General features: G+C 37.8%; 1 protein-coding gene across 6 annotated transcripts in view; it reads left to right on the forward strand.

Annotated features, from left to right (window-relative positions):
* The window catches only part of IGSF11 (immunoglobulin superfamily member 11), a 227,645-nt gene that overhangs the window by 194,071 nt on the left and 11,626 nt on the right, over positions 1–21,948 (forward strand). For 5 of the 6 annotated variants that reach the window (XM_033211179.1, XM_033211177.1, XM_033211174.1 and 2 more), the window contains 3 exons: positions 9,912–10,075; positions 11,452–11,659; positions 13,928–14,083. In XM_033211179.1, coding sequence (XP_033067070.1) covers positions 10,037–10,075; positions 11,452–11,659; positions 13,928–14,083 — 403 coding nt within the window. In that variant the 5' untranslated portion in view covers positions 9,912–10,036. The remainder of the gene's footprint in view (positions 1–9,911; positions 10,076–11,451; positions 11,660–13,927; positions 14,084–21,948) is intronic. The other variant, XM_033211175.1, reaches the window with a different exon arrangement.

Genomic DNA, 21,948 nt, shown 5'->3' on the forward strand with positions numbered 1-21,948 from the left:
GTTTAGAATAAGGCATCAAGTCAGCACTTTCAGAAATACCAACATTTAGTAACCATGTGGAAAAGGGTAAAACAGCAAGAGAAAGTGAGAAGTGTCCAGAGAGTTGGGAGGAAAACCAGAAGTGAATTATATTAACATCACTGAAGCTAAGGGAAAGGTGTGTTTTAAGGAGGAGGGGAGGGTCCTCTCTGTCAGATGTTTACAAGAGTCCAGGAATGATGACAAGTGTCGTACAGCCACAAGGAGGTCTCTGGGAAGCCTAGGGAAAATTGTTTTTAAGAAGTGATTGGGGCAGAAGTAGATTGAAGACTATGGAGTAGGAATAGATTCTGTGGAGAGAGTATAGACAGTGCTTTCAAAAAGATTGACATGAAGTATCAGAGAGCTAGGACCTCCCTGGTGAGGACTGTGAGGTGTAGGGAGGTAGGAATTTTGTTTTCGGTTTAAATTCTTGAGGATGTTTAAATGCTATCAGGAAGTCTCCAGCGCAGAGAAGGGGGTTGAAGTTACGGGAGGGGGCAGTCTATGACAAGGTCACTAGGGAGCCAAGCAGATGGTATTTAAAGCTCACATACAGGGTTGGTCTTAGATAAACTCCTCTAATCTGACAGGAGAGAGGGAGATGAGGGTGAGGCTGACTGACACTGATTTGCAGATTGAGAAGCAGGAAGTAGAAGGAGTTTCTAATGCCTTTATGTGAAAGTCCATTCTAGTTTTAAATATTTCCTCATATAATGTTGGAGTGATCATAATAACAACAAACACATATGGAATGATTTCTGTGTGGTGAGTTACGTGTAGTAGCGTGTGTTTCTTACAGACTAACTGCCTGGGTTGGAAGCCAGACCTCCACTTCCTAGCTTTGTGACTGTGCCACCTTGAGCTGTATTTTTAATTCTCTGTTTTTCTACTGTAAAATGAATATAATGTCAGTAAGTACCTTATAGGATTAAATGAGTTTGCATATATGTATATATATAATACATGTTATATAGAGAGAGAGCTTAATGTGGACTTGGTGTAGTCAGTGTGACCTAAAATTATTAGCTAGAAATAGTAGTGGTGGTGGTAGTCATTCTCAGCATCTGGTACTGCCCTCATCATACTCCTTGGATGATGTGATGATAATATTTAGCTCTGTCTTACAGATGAAGCAACTGACTCAGAGATTAAGTTACTTGTTTGGGGCCATGCAGCTAAATAGGTGAAAGTACCACATTTCAAACCCGATCTGTACAGCTTCAAGCCTACACCTTTGCAGTTCTGAAAGCAGCTCATCTAGAATATTTCTTCAACTATTTCAGAATGTGAGATTTTAGGATTGACCTTATGTAAAAACGTGAAGTAAGTGAAGTTGGCCTTTCACAACTTCAGCTGCCCCAGAGGCTTGCTCTGTGCCAGCAGTCCTGTGGCTTCCCTGGCTCCTAGCCCTGTCCCGCACAGCTCCTTGTCCTCTGCTCACCCTATTGTGGTTGCTTTCTCTTTCATTCTTAGTTCATATTGGTTATTTTTAAAAATTTGTATCAAAGATTATTTGAGTTAAACTTGAAATTAGTGAATTGCTGGTGGAAGGTACTTACAATCCCATATAGTTTAAGGTGGGATCATATTTCCTTTACTCCTTCGTTGGAGTATTGTCTGAAGAATGCAGTGATGGAGGTTCTGGCACTCGTTGACTTCCACACTCATTCTTAAAAACATCTCTATCAGCATTTATTGTGAATTTATCATATCATTATAACAAATACATTTTCTCACCCACTTCTACCTTATGAGGTAGCTCATTCTATTCATTACCTGCTTCATGATCAAGTAACCTTCCCTCAGGAATTAGGATCACTAATTCCTGAGGTTCTTTCAATTTCTTTTTAAAAATTTAGAGGCTTCCCCTAATGTTATTTATCTTAGAAACTTTTCCTGATGTCATCAACTTTGTAGTTTATCACAGACTTCTTTACATTCTTCTTCTATAGACTTATATATATCACAGAATATCTTTATATTCTATCACAGACAGTTTATGAAACATTTTATTTTGCAAATTTAACTCCTAAGAACATCGTCAGACTCTATGTGAAGAACATGAAGTTCTATAGAGGGAAGGTGTTATGTATGTTTATTTTTTAAACTAATTGTAATCATAACTGTGTGTTATTCTGTTACTTTTTTGGGAGAATTGAGATGCTATCACTTCAAAGTAAAACAGTTTGAGATACTGTCATAGACTTAATGTGTTTTTCATGATCTAAAATAACTTCTTTGTAGGGTCTCCATGGCCTATTTTGATCTACTGTTATTTCCATACTGTTTCATCATCCCAGGGAGGAGGCTTTGCAGAAGAGATAACAGTTATTTTGATTTCCCATGAGTTGGCTCTGGTGAATCAGTTTTCTTTTTTAGAATTTTAAGTGTTATTGACATACAATTTATATTCCATAAAATTACTCCTTTGAAATACAAAATTCAGTGACTTTTGGCCGGGTGCGGCGGCTCACGCCTGTAATCCCAGCACTTTGGGAGGCCAAGGCAGCCGGATCACAAGGTCAGGAGCTTGAGACCATCCTGGCTAACATGGTGAAACCCCGTCTCTACTAAAAATACAAAAAAATTAGCCGGGCATGGTGGCGGGCGAGTAGTCCCAGCTACTCGGGGGGCTGAGGCAGGAGAATGGCATGAACCTGGAAGGCAGAGCTTGCAGTGAGCCGAGATAGTGCCACTGCACTCCAGCCTGGGCAACAGAGTGAGACTCTGTCTCAAAAAAAAAAAAAAGAAAAAGAAAAATTCAGTGACTTTTAAACTTGCAGAGTTGTGCAACCATCACACAAACCTAGTTTTAGTTTTCCATCACTAAAAAGTCCCATTAAGTCTATTTACAAGTCCCTTTGCCATCCTTTGTATCCCCGGGTGGTACTAATCTATTTTCTGTCTCTATAGATTTGCCTTTTCTAGACATTTTATATGTGTGAAATCATATATAGTGTTTTGCATCTGGCTTCCTTGAGAAATATGTTTTGGGAGGCTCATGCGTGTTGTAAGATGTATCAGTACTTTGATGGGTTTTGTTTCTGAACAGTGTTCTGTTGTATGGATATATCACATTTTGTTTGTCCATTCACCAGCTGATGGATATTTGTATTATTTCCTTTTCAGGACATGATATAAATAATGCTGTCATGAATATTCATGGACAAGTCTTTGTGTGGACATACTTTTTCATTTTACTTGAGTAGATTCCTAGTAAATGAAATTGCTGACTACTAGTATGTTATGATTATTTAGGTTTATGAACATTTTCTGTTGATTTTTATTTAGGTCTGTGATCATTTTCTGTTGATTCTGTATTCAGAATATTTAATTTTTGGCATATTGCTATCAAATGATCCCAGCACCATTTGTTGAAAAGACTGTTTTTGAGGGGGCGGAGCAAGATGGCCGAATAAGAACAGCTCCAGTCTCCAACTCCCAGCGCGAGCGACACAGAAGACTGGTGATTTCTGCATTTTCACCTGAGGCAAACAGGGTCTGGAGTGGACCTCAAGCAATCTCCAACAGACCAACAGACAGTCCTTCTGACTGTCAGACGGAAAACTATCAAACAGGAAGGTCACCTATACCAAAACCCCATCAATACGTCACCATCATCAAAGACCAGAGACAGATAAAACCACAAAGATGGGGAAGAAGCAGGGCAGAAAAGCTGGAAATTCAAAAAATAAGAGCGCATCTCCCCCTGCAAAGGAGCGCAGCCCATCGCCAGCAACGGATCAAAGCTGGTCAGAGAATGACTTTGACGAGATGAGAGAAGAAGGCTTCAGTCCATCAAACCTCTCAGAGCTAAAGGAGGAATTACGTACCCAGCGCAAAGAAACTAAAAATCTTGAAAAAAGAGTGGAAGAATTGGCCGGGCGCGGTGGCTCAAGCCTGTAATCCCAGCACTTTGGGAGGCCGAGACGGGCGGATCACGAGGTCAGGAGATCAAGACCATCCTGCCTAACACGGTGAAACCCCGTCTCTACTAAAAATACAAAAACTAGCCGGGCGAGGTGGCGGGCGCCTGTAGTCCCAGCTACTCGGGAGGCTGAGGCAGGAGAATGGCGTAAACCGGGAGGCGGAGCTTGCAGTGAGCTGAGATCCGGCCACTGCACTCAGCCGGGCGACAGAGCGAGACTCCGCCTCAAAAAAAAAAAAAAAAAAAAAAAAAAAAAAGAGTGGAAGAATTGACAGCTAGACTAATTAATGCAGAGAAGATCATAAACGAAATGACAGAGATGAAAACCATGACACGAGAAATACGTGACAAATGCACAAGCTTCAGTAACCGACTCGATCAACTGGAAGAAAGAGTATCAGCGATTGAGGATCAAATGAATGAAATGAAGCGAGAAGAGAAACCAAAAGAAAAAAGAAGAAAAAGAAATGAACAAAGCCTGCAAGAAGTATGGGATTACGTAAAAAGACCAAATCTACGTCTGATTGGGGTGCCTGAAAGTGAGGGGAAAATGGAACCAAGTTGGAAAACACTCTTCAGGATATCATCCAGGAGAACTTCCCCAACCTAGTAGGGCAGGCCAACATTCAAATTCAGGAAATACAGAGAACGCCACAAAGATACTCCTCCAGAAGAGCAACTCCAAGACACATAATTGCCAGATTCACCAAAGTTGAAATGAAGGAAAAAATCTTAAGGGCAGCCAGAGAGAAAGGTCGGGTTACCCACAAAGGGAAGCCCATCAGACTAACAGCAGATCTCTCGGCAGAAACTCTACAAGCCAGAAGAGAGTGGGGGCCAATATTCAACGTTCTTAAAGAAAAGAATTTTCAACCCAGAATTTCATATCCAGCCAAACTAAGTTTCATCAGTGAAGGAGAAATAAAATCCTTTACAGATAAGCAAATGCTTAGAGATTTTGTCACCACCAGGCCTGCCTTACAAGAGACCCTGAAGGAAGCCTAAATATGGAAAGGAACAACCGGTACCAGCCATTGCAAAAACATGCCAAAATGTAAAGACCATCAAGGCTAGGAAGAAACTGCATCAACTAACGAGCAAAATAACCAGTTAATATCATAATGACAGGATCAAATTCACACATAACAATATTAACCTTAAATGCCAATGGACTAAATGCTCCAATTAAAAGACACAGACTGGCAAACTGGATAAAGAGTCAAGACCCATCAGTCTGCTGTATTCAGGAGACCCATCTCACATGCAGAGACATACATAGGCTCAAAATAAAGGGATGGAGGAAGATCTACCAAGCAAATGGAGAACAAAAAAAAGCAGGGGTTGCAATCCTAGTCTCTGATAAAACAGACTTTAACCATCAAAGATCAAAAGAGACAAAGAAGGCCATTACATCATGGTAAAGGGATCAATTCAACAGGAAGAGCTAACTATCCTAAATATATATGCATCCAATACAGGAGCACCCAGATTCATAAAGCAAGTCCTTAGAGACCTACAAAGAGACTTAGACTCCCATACAATAATAATGGGAGACTTCAACACTCCACTGTCAACATTAGACAGATCAACGAGACAGAAAGTTAACAAGGATATCCAGGAATTGAACTCATCTCTGCACCAAGCGGACCTAATAGACATCTATAGAACTCTCCACCCCAAATCAACAGAATATACATTCTTCTCAGCACCACATCGCACTTATTCCAAAATTGACCACATAATTGGAAGTAAAGCACTCCTCAGCAAATGTACAAGAACAGAAATTATAACAAACTGTCTCTCAGATCACAGTGCAATCAAACTAGAACTCAGGACTAAGAAACTCAATCAAAACCGCTCAACTACATGGAAACTGAACAACCTGCTCCTGAATGACTACTGGGTACATAACGAAATGAAAGCAGAAATAAAGATGTTCTTTGAAACCAATGAGAACAAAGATACAACATACCAGAATCTCTGGGACACATTTAAAGCAGTGTGTAGAGGGAAATTTATAGCACTAAATGCCCACAAGAGAAAGCAGGAAAGATCTAAAATTGACACTCTAACATCACAATTAAAAGTACTAGAGAGGCAAGAGCATTCAAAAGCTAGCAGAAGGCAAGAAATAACTAAGATCAGAGCAGAACTGAAGGAGATAGAGACACAAAAAACCCTCCAAAAAATCAATGAATCCAGGAGTTGGTTTTTTGAAAAGATCAACAAAATTGACAGACCGCTTGCTAGACTAATAAAGAAGAAAAGAGAGAGGAATCAAATAGACGCAATAAAAAATGATAAAGGGGATATCACCACCGACCCCACAGAAATACAAACAACCATCAGAGAATACTATAAATGCCTCTACGCAAATCAACTAGAAAATCTAGAAGAAATGGATAATTTCCTGGACACTTACACTCTCCCAAGACTAAACCAGGAAGAAGTTGAATCCCTGAATAGACCAATAGCAGGCTCTGAAATTGAGGCAACAATTAATAGCCTACCCACCAAAAAAGTCCAGGACCAGATGGATTCACAGCTGAATTCTACCAGAGGTACAAGGAGGAGCTGGTACCATTCCTTCTGAAACTATTCCAATCAATAGAAAAAGAGGGAATCCTCCCTAACTCATTTTATGAGGCCAACATCATCCTGATACCAAAGCCTGGCAGAGACACAACAAAAAAAGAGAATTTTAGACCAATATCCCTGGTGAACATCGATGCAAAAATTCTCAATAAAATACTGGCAAACCGGATTCAGCAGCACATCAAAAAGCTTATCCACCATGATCAAGTGGGCTTCATCCCTGGGATGCAAGGCTGGTTCAACATTCGCAAATCAATAAATGTAATCCAGCATATAAACAGAACCAAAGACAAGAACCACATGATTATCTCAATAGATGCAGAAAAGGCTTTTGACAAAATTCAACAGCCCTTATGCTAAAAACGCTCAATAAATTTGGTATTGATGGAACGTACCTCAAAATAATAAGAGCTATTTATGACAAACCCACAGCTAATATCATACTGAATGGGCAAAAACTGGAAAAATTCCCTTTGAAAACTGGCACAAGACAGGGATGCCCTCTCTCACCACTCCTATTCAACATAGTGTTGGAAGTTCTGGCTAGGGCAATCAGGCAAGAGAAAGAAATCAAGGGTATCCAGTTAGGAAAAGAAGAAGTCAAATTGTCCCTGTTTGCAGATGACATGATTGTATATTTAGAAAACCCCATCGTCTCAGCCCAAAATCTCCTTAAGCTGATAAGCAACTTCAGCAAAGTCTCAGGATACAAAATTAATGTGCAAAAATCACAAGCATTCTTATACACCAGTAACAGACAAGCAGAGAGCCAAATCAGGAATGAACTTCCATTCACAATTGCTTCAAAGAGAATAAAATACCTAGGAATCCAGCTTACAAGGGATGTCAAGGACCTCTTCAAGGAGAACTACAAACCACTGCTCAGTGAAATCAAAGAGGACACAAACAAATGGAAGAACATACCATGCTCATGGATAGGAAGAATCAATATCGTGAAAATGGCCATACTGCCCAAGGTTATTTATAGATTCAATGCCATCCCCATCAAGCTACCAATGACTTTCTTCACAGAATTGGAAAAAACTGCTTTAAAGTTCATATGGAACCAAAAAAGACCCGCATTGCCAAGACAATCCTAAGTCAAAAGGACAAAGCTGGAGGCGTCACGCTACCTGACTTCAAACTATACTACAAGGCTACAGTAACCAAAACAGCATGGTACTGGTACCACAACAGAGATATAGACCAATGGAACAGAACAGAGTCCTCAGAAATAATACCGCACATCTACAGCCATCTGATCTTTGACAAACCTGAGAGAAACAAGAAATGGGGAAAGGATTCCCTATTTAATAAATGGTGCTGGGAAAATTGGCTAGCCATAAGTAGAAAGCTGAAACTGGATCCTTTCCTTACCCCTTATACAAAAATTAATTCAAGATGGATTAGAGACTTAAATGTTAGACCTAATACCATAAAAACCTAGAAGAAAATCTAGGTAGTACCATTCAGGACATAGGCATGGGCAAGGACTTCATGTCTAAAACACCAAAAGCAACGGCAGCAAAAGCCAGAATTGACACATGGGATCTCATTAAACTAAAGAGCTTTTGCACAGCTAAAGAAACTACCATTAGAGTGAACAGGCAACCTACAGAATGGGAGAACATTTTTGCAACCTACTCATCTGACAAAGGGCTAATATCCAGAATCTACAAAGAACTCAAACAAATATACAAGAAAAAAACAAACAACCCCATCAAAAAGTGGGCAAAGGATATGAACAGACATTTCTCAAAAGAAGACATCCATACAGCCAACAGACACATGAAAAAATGCTCATCATCACTCGCCATCAGAGAGATGCAAATCAAAACCACAACGAGATACCATCTCACACCAGTTAGAATGGCAATCATTAAGAAGTCAGGAAACAACAGGTGTTGGAGAGGATGTGGAGAAATAGGAACACTTTTACACTGTTGGTGGGAGTGTAAATTAGTTCAACCATTATGGAAAACAGTATGGCCATTCCTCAAGGATCTAGAACTAGATGTACCATATGACCCAGCCATCCCACTACTGGATATATACCCAAAGGATTATCAATTACTCTACTACAAAGACACATGCACACGTATGTTTATTGCGGCACTATTCACAATAGCAAAGACTTGGAATCAACCCAAATGTCCATCTGTGACAGACTGGATTAAGAAAATGTGGCACATATACACCATGGAATACTATGCAGGCATAAAAAAGGATGAGTTTGCGTCCTTTGTAGGGACATGGATGCAGCTGGAAACCATCATTCTTAGCAAACTATCACAAGAAGAGAAACCAAACACTGCATGTTCTCACTCATAGGTGGGAACTGAACAATGAGATCACTTGGACTCGGGAAGGGGAACATCACACACTGGGGCCTATCATGGGGAGGGAGGAGGAGGGAGGGATTGCATTGGGGAGTTATACATGATATAAACGTTATGCACATGTACCCTAGAACTTAAAGTATAATTAAAAAAAAAAAAAAAAAAAAAAGACTGTTTTTGCCCCATGTAGTTGTCTTGTACCTTTATTGAGAAGCATTTGACCATAAATACAAATATTTATTTCCATACTCTCAACCCTGTGACATTTATCTGTATGTCTATCCTTAAAAGGCTAGTACCATACTCTTCTACTACAGCTATATAGCAAGTTTTAAAATCAGGTAGTGTGAATTCTTCATCTTTGTTCTTGTTTTTCAGTATCTTTTGGCTATTCTAGTTCTTTGTCTTTCTGTATGTTTTAGAATTTGTCAATATCTACAAAATGACTACTGGGATTTTGACTGGACTAGCTCTGAATCTATAGATCAATTTAGGGACAATTGGCATCTTAAGATTGACTACCAATTCATGAACGTTACATATCTCTGCATATATTTAGTCTTACTGATTTCTTTTATTAGCATTGTATACTCTTCTGTGTATGGGTGCTGTACACATTTTGTTAGATTTATATGATTTGTTAGATTTATATGTAAGCATTTAATTTTGCACTGTGCTTATGTAACAACAGTTCGAAAATTCAGTTTATTTTTAATCTTTCATCAAAATCCATCAGTTGAATTAATCTGTGTCGTATTTGAATCTGGCCACATATCAGATAGCATCTTCCAAAAGAAAGTAAAGAGCTTCTAATGTTTTTCTATTGTAGTTTCCAGGAGGTAAAGGGATGAACCATTTTTATTATTTTGACTCAGTGACTGGTCAGCAGTTGTTTAGTAAGACTATCATGTCAGTGTGTTCACATGATCAATAATAATGTGATAACATAAAACACACAAACCTTCCTGAAGGAGTTGGGACTATCGGGAAAGGGCAAGAATATAACCTCCCTGTTCCTTCTTCTGTAGGTGTTGCAGCATCCCTGGAAGTGTCAGAGAGCCCTGGGAGTATCCAAGTGGCCCGGGGTCAGACAGCAGTCCTGCCCTGCACTTTCACTACCAGCGCTGCCCTCATTAACCTCAATGTCATTTGGATGGTCACTCCACTCTCCAATGCCAACCAACCTGAACAGGTACTTCTGTTCCATCCTGTGCTACCTCTGAAAGGTTAATCTTTTCAGAGGAGGTGGGTAGGGAAGCATCCTGAGTACCTCTTTGGTTTCAAGAGTAAGGTGGCATTTTCAATGTGTGTGTGCTCTTTTAAGGCCTACTCCTCTGCCTTATCAGCCAACTATCAGAAGAGGCTAACCTCTTTTTAAAAAGGTAACAGATGTTAAGAATATCCTCCTGCGAGTTTTATGTAGGAACCTGTAATTTTATCAAAAACATTGCTAATAGGCAATTTTGACCGTAAGGGACTGGCACCAACACAGATGGTTGAGAGCATACTTTTAAAAGATAGTGATAATAGTAAGGAAGTAACATTAGGTTGTAGTAGTTGATTTTTTAAAGTTAATTTCACTAGTATTTTAAAGTAAAACATGACTAGCCATGTTAGCCAGCTCAAAAAGTCTCATATAAATTATTAATATAATGTGTACATGAAAGAATGTACATGAAAATGAAGCTACTCCCCAATAAGCTGTATTAATTACAGGAAAAAGACACATAATTTGTAGAACTCACTGCAGAAAATAATGCCCAGGAATTTAATGAATTGTGATAATGCTTACACCTTTATTTACAGTGTTAAGCTTTTCTCCTTCAGTAAGCTTATTACCTCAAAATATTTGATAAGGTAAATTTTCTGATATGAAATTAAATAGAAGCTTCTTTTGTTTCTTCATAGAATTTTTGTAGTTAGACTCTGCCTTCAAGATCATTTTGTTCAATCTTACTATTTTAGGAATCAAGGATGGAGTTAAAGAAGTAAAGAGCTTGAGTAGAGTTACTAAACACATTTACAGGTAGAGCTTGAATAGAACTGAGTCCCTCACTCACAGCCCAATGGACTTTTTGTTATGTCATTCTAGGTCTTCCCTGAAGACTTAACTTTGATAATAGAGGCTGACATAAGAACAGCAGTCATGGACTTGTAACTCTACTTCCCTTCTGTGACATTTATTTACTTTCAGTCTATACCTATGATCTATCATTATGTGACCTAATAAGCATGAGAATGGCAGTGCTAATATTTTTTAATTTTTATTTTGGAATAAATTTTTTGAACTGGTAAAAATATTTATGAACTGATAGTAGGATGGGTAGCAGCAAAGACATTATTTATGTTCTGATGTGTTAGGTAAGGAAAACATATTATTCTAATTTGATATGTGAAAAATTAAAACTCCAAGATACCTATGAACAAGTACTGGAAAAAAAAGTTGATGATAACTCTCATATTAGAAATAAAATTTTCCAACGTTTGGTGCTGTCTACCAGATAGTTATTGTTTTGTGTCTAGGAGAGGATAGAGTGGCCAGTGTATTTATTTTGCTTTCTTTTCCAGGTCATCCTGTATCAGGGTGGACAGATGTTTGACGGTGCCCCTCGTTTCCATGGTAGGGTAGGATTTACAGGCACCATGCCAGCTACCAATGTCTCTGTCTTCATTAATAACACTCAGTTATCAGATACTGGAACCTACCAATGCCTGGTCAACAACCTTCCAGACATAGGGGGCAGAAACATTGGGGTCACCGGTCTCACGGTGTTAGGTGAGTGACACAAGCGTCCTGGGCTGTTTGGGCTTGACTTACGAATCTGCTCTCAAGCATACTTGCTTCTGCCCTTGTTTCTACACCTTCAGTCTGCTTATGTTCTTTTTCAGTCTTCTCTCAGTTCCATCTCTTCTCTGCTTCTCCATGCTTCTTACAGATAGTCTCCCCCTCCTTTCTTCATTTCTGGCGGTCTCTAAAACTTAGTCTTTAACGACTTTCTTCTGAAGGTGAAGAAAGATGGTATCAAATACCATCAGAAGTGGTCTCTCAGTTTTCTTAAGCTTCTACAGGACAGAACTTATTGTTGAGTGCAAATTAAATCAAGAATGACGTATTTTAGTACAGAGCAGAAGTTTTTGCATGTGTGAGAATAATACTATTACTTCACATCTGTGTGACACTGAGTAGGATCACCACAGTTCTTGGCTTGCACGTGTTGTCCTGGCATAATTATAATAGTACCTCCTTTTACTCTCAAAAGTATCCTTGTTTGAAGAATAAATCATATTATCACCTTAATACTGAGACCAAATAGATTTAGTTTTTTTTCCCCCAGATTACATAGAAAATAAACAACAAAGTTTAGATTAAAATTTAAATCTCCTTATTCAAACCAGCACTCTTTCCATTACACCATGTTGTTAGACTATCTCATACTAAGTTATATCCATTATGAACATGTTTGATTTTCCAGTTCTTCTGTCTCTAATATAAAATACTGCTTTCTAAATGAATACTTGTGTAGAGGTGGCTAAACTCAGTTCATCTGGGGAGATGGAAGAAGTACTTAGAGAAGGTTGATGTTCTTGATTCTCCTCCATCCTACTCAAGTCTCAGAATCTACTCCTGTAGTCCTTGTCAAACTCCACCCACCCTTTCTTTTTCATTCGTTGTTGTTGAGTCACTTAAGAATTCAGGGGTTGGGAATTCTTGTCATTTTCCCTCTGCGTTTGGTGCCTTTTTCTCCCAGCCTTCAAACAGAATAAGAAAACTAATGACCAAGTCGGGGATTTCTGTTCTCAAAATCATATTCATTGTATTATATTAAAAATGGTATAGATTCTAAAATACTCTTGAGTACTGAGTATAGTGTACTAATGGAATTAAATATTCGGATACTTATACCTGTAAGTTAGGTGACTGACTTCCCATGTTATCCAACATTATTTCTTTTTTGTTTGTCCAGACTTAACTTCTCAGCATCATTTTTAAAAAGAAGATAAAAGAAAGCCCTTAATTTATTTTATAATTAATGCTACCTCCAAAGAATTATTTTGGATTTCTGTTCCTGGCATCACAGTGACAATGACAAAGGCAATCAAAGATTAGTTTGCCCCACCACAGTAGATACTAGGATTTGCTAAGATTTTTACTCTTCCTACCCACACCCTTTTATTGTTCTCTCTTCCCCTACCCAGTCTTTTTTTTTCTGATTCCTATGTGTATACTCTGCATTCATTTTTTTCATTCATTCATTTATTCATTTTGGAAAGGGTGTACATATTTACTGAAAAGTCATTAGCATTACAGATAAATCATAAATTGGATTTAAACTCTACCGTCTGCATTCCCCTGCATGAAACTTCAAGCCATGCGCTTAGTTTATGGTTTTGTTTTGTTTTGCTTTTTACTGTATAATGCCACCTTCTTCCTTTAGTGTTCTTTTTGGTAATTTTTGTTCCCTGTTTTTTGTGTCCTGTCTTAATGGTTGTGAAATGTCCACTACGTTATTATCAACTCTGCTTTTACTTGAACCTTAGTTTAACTTTCCCCACCATAAAGCAGAATTTGGTATAAAGTAGGTCTGTCCGGTTTTTGTCTGTAAAGTAATGAAGGACCTTGTTAAAGTGGTCTTTGCCAGAGGGTAGTTGGCAGGATAAGGGTTGCTTTTCCCTGAAGTCTCTAAAAGTGGCCTCTTTCAGCAATGTTTTTAAAAGCAACATGTTGATACAATGGATCTTAAGAATTCTTCAGAGGAAGCAGAGTGAAAAGAAGATCTTAAGATACCTTGAAAATATAATCAAAAGGTGAAGCCCCTTTGTACATATTTGCCCTCTGCTTACCAAAGCTGCAGGTCTGCTCCTATGCCTAAGCCTCGTGAATTGGTACATGACTCCTCTGGGTTCAGGTGTGAGGCTGTCTCCTGGTATATGTTCCCAAAACAATGTAATCTAAGGGTCCAGTGTACTGAATGTTGATGTCTCCTCCATCATCAATTGGCTCACAGTAAAATGTGTACTCTATTGCTTACTCTTCCTGTTATAGTTCCCCCTTCTGCCCCACACTGCCAAATCCAAGGATCCCAGGATATTGGCAGCGATGTCATCCTGCTCTGTAGCTCAGAGGAAGGCATTCCTCGACCAACTTACCTTTGGGAGAAGTTAGACAATACCCTCAAACTACCTCCAACAGCTACTCAGGGTATGTACAGTGCTGCTTTACCCATTTTATTAGTTATCATGGACAATTCTAATATTCAAAAAGTAATTAACTTTAATAGGTTTTGAAAAATAACACCCTATAACTGCTGAAAAAGCTTTCTGGATCATTTTGTGTTTTCAACTTTAAAGTGAATAAAACATTTTCTCTCTCTTCTCTATATTGCCTTTATGAAATGTATTTCATCCAGCGGTAACTATATATGGAAACTCTTCCCATTCACATGAAGATTTAAAGCACCTAAGTGATAGCTTCTTTGTGTTAATTGTAAGACAATCCTTGAAATTTATATATGAGAATACACTTTCTACTTGAGGTAGAGCTGCCTATTTTACTAGGAGAAACCTGAGCATAGTGTCAGGAGGGTCGATCCTCCTGTTTTCAGCCTCAAATCTGGTTAGAGGAGGAAGATAGGAAAGAGTAAAGGAAAAGGCCTCAGGTCACCGGAGATCCAGGAATTGGTCACACCAAATAGGTAATAATGGAGGAAGCCTGAGTGTCATAGATGATTTCTACATGTAAACCCAGCGACTTAAATTTAGTTTTAAAGAGGACATCCTTAAAAAATTGAAGAGATTTTTGTCAAATAAAATGAGGGGAAGATATAGAATTATATTATAAAATACTCTAGTTCAAGAAAATAAAATTTAGGAGCCTCGAGTATTACTTCATCTCTAATACAGAAAATGTTTCTTGTAGTATTCTCAGGGTAGATTTACAAATCTGAAATTTACACATAAAGTGTTGGCAGTTAATGGAGAGGCCACAAACAACCTTAATTATGCCACGTAAGTCTGAATCATATTGATGGTCCACGCCTGTCATGGAAAAGGAAAGTCCTAAGTTGTAGTAAAATTATTCACATTAAAGAGCCAGTGCCACAAGCCTCTAAAGACCCTATAAATTTCTGCTAGTAATCCCAACAAATACTGATGGACCTTACAATTGTCTTTTAATTAACCTAGCCTCAAATTCATCATTAAAAAAACTTCTTTTCAACATAATAACTTTTATTACTTTAAGAATGATTGCTGCAGTACTGTTGTTCATTGCTAAATGTTTCAGCCACACTGTTGGCTAAATAGCTGCTTTTTGTGGACTGATTTGTCAATCTCACCATTGTAAATGACATGATTAAAATAGCCCTTGTCTTGACATACTGAAAACTATATTCAAATTTTAGATTTTTCCACTGTTTCTGTAACAGTTCGCCTCTCTGGGCTCATGTTGCTTTTTTTTAAACAAAAATAAAGGGGTTAACAGTATCATCCTCAGGGTCCTCTGTGGCAACACTTTCTTTTTTTATTAGTAATATCTCTGTGGAATATTGGATGGAGTTTGGAATTTTAAATGAACAATTGACAGTGATTATTTGTATGTAAGTTGAGAAATAGCTGTAGAAATAGCCTTCCATAACCTCTATTTCTGGATAAGTGTATATCAGTCAGATTTCTTGATATCATATCCTTTTTTCAACTTGAATACTTTTTGCAACTTTAGGTATAAAAGTGAACTTGAATGACAAGGATAAAAACTTTGTCTTTTATAAACTCTGGATTGATTACCAAACTTACTTTGGATAACTGTATCTATCAAAATCATGTACATTAAATGGTAATATTTTTCATCTAAATTTATCTCTTGATATCCATATTAATAAAGTTGATCTCTAAATAGAATATTACCCCAAAATAATTCAGATTTTTTTCAGAAGATTTACTTTACTAATTATGTTTACGCTATTAATATAAACTCATGATGCATTCTCTGAAAAAAGAATATTTGACACCAGGAAAGTGAATCCCAGAAATCTGGTTGGTGACAGGGGAATAATATATTGAGATTAGAGTTTCTCTTATATGTTGAGACTAGCTTGTGGGAACTCCCTCTAGCCAAATCGGGGACAATTCAAACGTTAAAATAAATATATAGCCCATAGAATAAAATAAGAATCACCAAATCCCTACTGATAAATAAATGGGGTCAAAGAGCAAGCATTTTTTTTTTCACAGTATGATGCCAACTGATATATATACAAGGAATAATGGAGTTAGAAAATCATCACTGAGGTGAAAACAGTCAGCAAAAATTTGATGGGAAGCAGGCTATTTAGTTACAATGTATGTCCCCCCAAATTGCTTATTAATGACAAAAAAGTAAGTTTATAAGGGAGAGACCTGTTGGATACCACTTTAACCAAGTGATCAAAGTAAACTTCACCAATATTATGACAAACTGATGTCACGTACCTCCTAATATATGTACTGAGAAGGACACATCATTTCTGTGATATTACTGCCAAAAACACATAACCTAAATCTCATCATGAGAAAACCTCAAACAAACAAATGTGAAGGCAAAACTGTCAATATTGAAAAAGACTAGGGAGTTAACCCATTTATGCCTGAGGTTGCAAGTTTTTGATTTTTTGCATTCAGACCTTGGCGATGACCTTGAGCAGTAGGATGTAAATAACTCCCACATGCTTAGCGTTCCAGTAATGGAACACTGGGCATAAATGGGTTAAGATGAGTAGATGTAATGAAGAACCTTGGCTTAGAATCTGAACAGGAAGAGAAATAGCTATAAAAGACATTGTTGAGATAATTGATGAAACTGAGTATAAACTATAGATTAGCTAATACTCTTAGATCAGAGTTAAATTTCTCGATTTTGATACATTTACTGTGATTACATAAAAAGTATCTTTGTTCTTAGGAAGTATTCACTAAAGTACTTAGTGGTAAAAAGACATGGTGTCTTCAACCTTATAAGAGAGACTCAGTGCACTAGCTAGTTCCTTTCACCAAGTAAGGACTGTGAAGCAAATTTACTGTGCACTGGTTACTTGCCCGACTCTGGTGAGACAGAGCATTGATACACAAAACAAGTTTCATGAAGTGGATGTATTATTTAATAGGCAGCAAAGGACAACAGAAGACTAGCATTCAGTGAAAGCCAGTTCCCCAAGGCTCAGAAAAGTTTCCTGGAACAGATAGAGTCTCGTCTGCACATGTCCACTTGCACGTCAGCTGAGAGAACCCGAAAAGCAGCTCACTCTGAGTTTTATACCCAAATGTCACTGCGCTAAAGTGTTGAAGGACATCCTCTTTCTAGGAGGGTCTGGAACAGAGCCTGAGGTGTTCCAGTCAGTTCCTTCTTAACTCAGGATGTTGTATTCCCAGCATGTTCTATAGTTATGCTTGAGAACAGCAAGCAAGAATATGGGAGGAACTGAGTTGGTCCCAGACCACCCAAAGAACTGTCCTGAAAGACACAGCAAGAAGACATCATCATCTAGAAACCAGGAAATGGGCTCTTACCAGACACTGAATCTGCTGGGGTCTTAATCTTGGAGTTCCCAGACTTCCAGAACTATGAGAAATAAATTTCTGTTGCTTATAAAGTACCCAGTCTATGGTGTTTTGTTATAGCAACCTAAACAGACTAAGACAATGAGGAGTCTAAAATAGTTGAACTGGTAGAAACAGAGAATAAAATGGTGGTTTCCGTGGGCTGGGGAGTGGGGGAAATGGGGAGATGTGGGCTAAAGGGTACAAAGTTTCAGTTATTCAGGATGAATAAATTCTGGAGATCTAATGTGCAGCATGGTGACTATATTTAGCATTACTGTATTGTATGCTAGAAATTTGCTGAGAGTAGATCTTAATTGTTCCCAACCACACACACACACAAAGGTAGTTATGTGATGTGACTGACATATTAGATTGGGTGTGGTAATCTCTTCACAGTATTTATGTATATCAAAATATATACCATAAATATATACAATTTTTGTTAGTCAGTTGTACTTCAATAAAGCTGGGGAAAAAAGAAAAACAATTGTGTAATGCACAAGGAAAACCCTCATAACAAAGAATTATCTGGGACCGAATTTCAATAAATAAATTACATTTAACATTTTCTATTGTTAAAACATCCTTGCATTTATGGAATAAAGTCTCTTTGATCGTGATTTTTAAAAATAAATTGTTCCATTGGGTTTACTAATATTTTAATAAAATATTTGTATCAGTGATCACCAGTAAGAATGGCCTATGGGTTTTTTTTTCTGTCTTCTATTGTCCTGGTTCAATTTTAGTATCATATAATACGAAATAATCTTGTGAGTTTGGCAACTTTTCCTTTTTCCTATTCTTTGAAATAGTATGAATAAGTTGGGCATCATCATGATTCTATAGAATTTGCCTATGAATGTTTGCCTTGCTCTTATGTTTTTTGGTAGATTTTTGATTACTGATTTAGTTTCTCTAATGGTACAGGTTTTCTATACCCTATTTTTCTGGAAAATGTCTTTTTTGTCCAAGTTATACATATCACTATCAAGATGTACATAGAATTCTCTATACAAAAACAGAATAATGTATTTAAGAGTGTAAGTTCTGGAGACAGTGGACATAGTTTTGAACCCTGAATCCAGGAATCACTGAGTATGTGACCGTGTGTCTTAGTTTTCTTATGTGTAAAATGGAGACAATCATCATGACTAACTTATGGCTGGATAAAGATTGAATAAGCGTGTAAGATGTGCAGAACAGCAGCTGGCATGTGTCAGCCCCTACTAAATATTAATATTTAAATTACCATCATCATTGTTATGAAGTTTTAAACTCTGTATTGAGTCCCCTTTTCATTCCTAATACTGTTTATATGTGCCTTTCCTCTATTTTTATAATCTATCTTGCTAAATTCCGATTTCGGTTTTATCTAACCTCTTGTAACTTGCATAAATTTCTTTCCTCCTTCCCTCCCTCCCTCCTGCCCTCCCTCCTTCCCTCAGATGTTTGTTAAGCACCTATCAGGTGCCAGAAACTCTTCTAGATGCTGAAGATACATTGCTGAACAGGATAGATATTCTTTCCTTTGTAGAGCTTACATTCTAATGGGTGGAGATGGAATATAATCAGTAAATTGTAGAATTTGTTACAAGGTGAAAAGTTCTGTGGGGAAAAATTAGATCAGGGTAAAATAGATTAGCTAGGGTATGAGGAGCAGCAGTTTTGAGTAAGGTGCTTAGGGTAAGGCTCATTATATTCTGGCAAATATTTAAAGATAATGAAGGAATGAGCCCTGTGAATATGGGGACTGGAGAGCATTCCAGACAGAGGGAATGGACATATGAAGGCTTTGAGGCAGGCATGTGCCCATGTACTTGATGAATTATCAAAGAGGCCAGTGTGTTTGGAGTGCAGCCACCAAGGTGGAGAAGTTAAGAGCCATTATGTTGCAGGTGTTAGGGTATTTGTACATGCATTGCATAGGAAGCGTTATAGTTGTATTATTCAATATTCTGTATCGTTAGCAATATTTTACATGCTTCAGCTATGTTACTATGAGAAATATGTATTTAAAAATCACATTGTAAGATTGTGGATTTGTCAATTTGTTCTTACAATTATGCCAATTTTCTTTACCCATTTTGAGCCTGTGTCATTAGATGCTTACAAGCTTGTTGTATTTCATTGTTTCTCTATGTTTAATAAGCTTTTTGTGTTTTTTTAATTACTAAACTTAAAAGATACAGTGGCTTTCTTTGGTTAATTCTTGTTGGTATGTTTCTATTATATGGTTCATTGGCGTTCAGTTGTCCGTGCTTTATGTTTTAGGTATAGTGCTTATAAACAACGTATATCTGGATTAGTTTGGTTTTCAGTTTGTAATCTGAGAGCGTCTGTCCTCTGAATTCATTAATGATTATGGGTATGGTTCAATGTCTAATATTTTATTTGAGGTTTTCTATTTATTAAGCTTTTTTTTTCTTTGTCCCCTCTTCCCATAGCTTCTACTGATTATTCGAATATTCTTTATAATATTTTTTCTCCTCTACTTTTGAAGTTATAAGTGTATTTCTCTTAGTGCTTATTCTTAAAGTTCTTAAATACATACTTGACAATGTAGTCTAGAAGTAAAAAAAAAATCTCTAATCTCTATCCAAATAATAGGACCATTGAAAGCTGTCTTTCTTCCATTTTCCCTAATCTTATGAATATTTCATCTCATCAGTTCTCTCTCTTCTCTCCTATTAGCCATTTTTTGGACCTTTTCATTCTGTCTACCATGACTCTCAGCTTCTCTCTCATATGCTTAATTTCTGTATTTTTATCGTCTGCATTTTAGTTATTTTCTTGGCGCTAGTATATTTGTTCCATCTTGTTTTTAACTTTTCTCCTTATTAATCATCTCCATTTTTGTCATTGTTTACATACATTTCAGTTTTATATAGATTTACCCAAAAGTTTACCAGTTTTTTGGCTCAACATTGCTTCTTTCATCACAGTCATTTTTTCTGTGTTCCATTTTCTTAAGTACACACACCCTTCAGTAGGTATTACATGGATGATCTATGAGTGTTAAGTTGTTCTCAGGTTTGTTTTTCTGAATATATCTTTTTTCCCCTATACTCTTTAATGCAGTTTAGTGAGTATAGAATGCTAGATTATCAGTTATTGTTTCTCGAGAATTTTTATTAATCCTGCTATGGGCTTGTGGTGCTTCTTAAATTGAGAGATTTTTTTGTCACTTACTGAAAAATCTCTGTCCTTATATTTTTGAATATAGCCTTTTCTCTTGTTTGTTTATTGTTTCCGATTAACTCTTGGTTTAGTCTTTTAATTCTGTAAACCATGTTTTTTATTCCTTTGCTTATCTGTAAATTTCTTTACCTTTCTGTGTGGCATTCTGGTTATTTTTCGTTTTTGTTTTTTATTTTTCTAGATCACCAGTTCTCTCTCCTGCTCTGATGGCTGTTCAGCCTGTCCTCTGAGTTTTAAATTTATTTTCTTCTTTTCTTTCCTTTTTTTAAGAGATAGAGTCCCGTTCTGTCATCCAGGCTGCAGTGCACTGGCACAATCACTGCTCACTGCAGCTTGAAACTCCTGGCCCTTAAACAATCCTCCGACCTCAGCCTCCTGAGTAGCTGGTATTACAGGTTTGAGCCGCAGCACCTGGCTATTTCTGTTTCTGTGTTGCTTTTGTCTCTTCATGGCATCATCCTCTTGTATTATGGTGACTATTCTGTATATGTTTAGTAATTTTAAGCATACTAATTTTATAGTGAACTTCACGTAACTTTATGCTCTTTGTATGCTAATCCTTCTGTTAGTTGTGTAGTTTCTTCATGGTGACATTCCTTTCCTGTTTTCCTCATGTAAACTCTTCACCTGGATTGTTCTTCTATAGTTTCTCTAAAGCTGTAGGTTATGTTTTCTATTTGTTTCTGCCAACAGCTCTAGAGGTTTCAGGAAGATGAAGGGATGAGCAAAACAGGAAAGGGATGATTGTCTGTACAGTGAGGGTGGTTGGGCGGCTGGGCCCTGTGCTGGTGAGTGAGATGATTGGAGATGTGAGGCAACACGGGGTTTGTCCTGCAGCAGTTGAAAATCCAGGGCTGGAGCTAGCTCACAGGAGCTGCATATCAAGCCATGGAGTGGAATTCCTTCCTGGAGTGACACCCACTCCCCAAGTCCTGCAGCTTCTTGGCAACCAAGGATGGAGATAAGCACAGTTATTTCTCACGATGGTCAGGAAAACTTGGAAAGCTGAGGGATAATTAGAAAAAAAGCCACCTCCTTTCTGACTTAAAGGGGAGAATAGCCTTCACACTTTTAAAGATGCACAGAAAAGTTTAAAATGTGTTTTTAAAAATTATGTGTAGGCCGGGCGCGGTGGCTCAAGCCTGTAATCCCAGCACTTTGGGAGGCCGAGACGGGCGGATCACGAGGTCAGGAGATCGAGACCATCCTGGCTAACACGGCGAAACCCCATCTCTACTAAAAAAATCTACAAAAATCTAGCCGGGCGAGGTGGCGGGCGCCTGTAGTCCCAGC

Source organism: Trachypithecus francoisi, unplaced genomic scaffold, assembly GCF_009764315.1.
Source record: "Trachypithecus francoisi isolate TF-2019V2 unplaced genomic scaffold, Tfra_2.0 Lachesis_group0, whole genome shotgun sequence".
NCBI lineage: Eukaryota > Metazoa > Chordata > Mammalia > Primates > Cercopithecidae > Trachypithecus > Trachypithecus francoisi.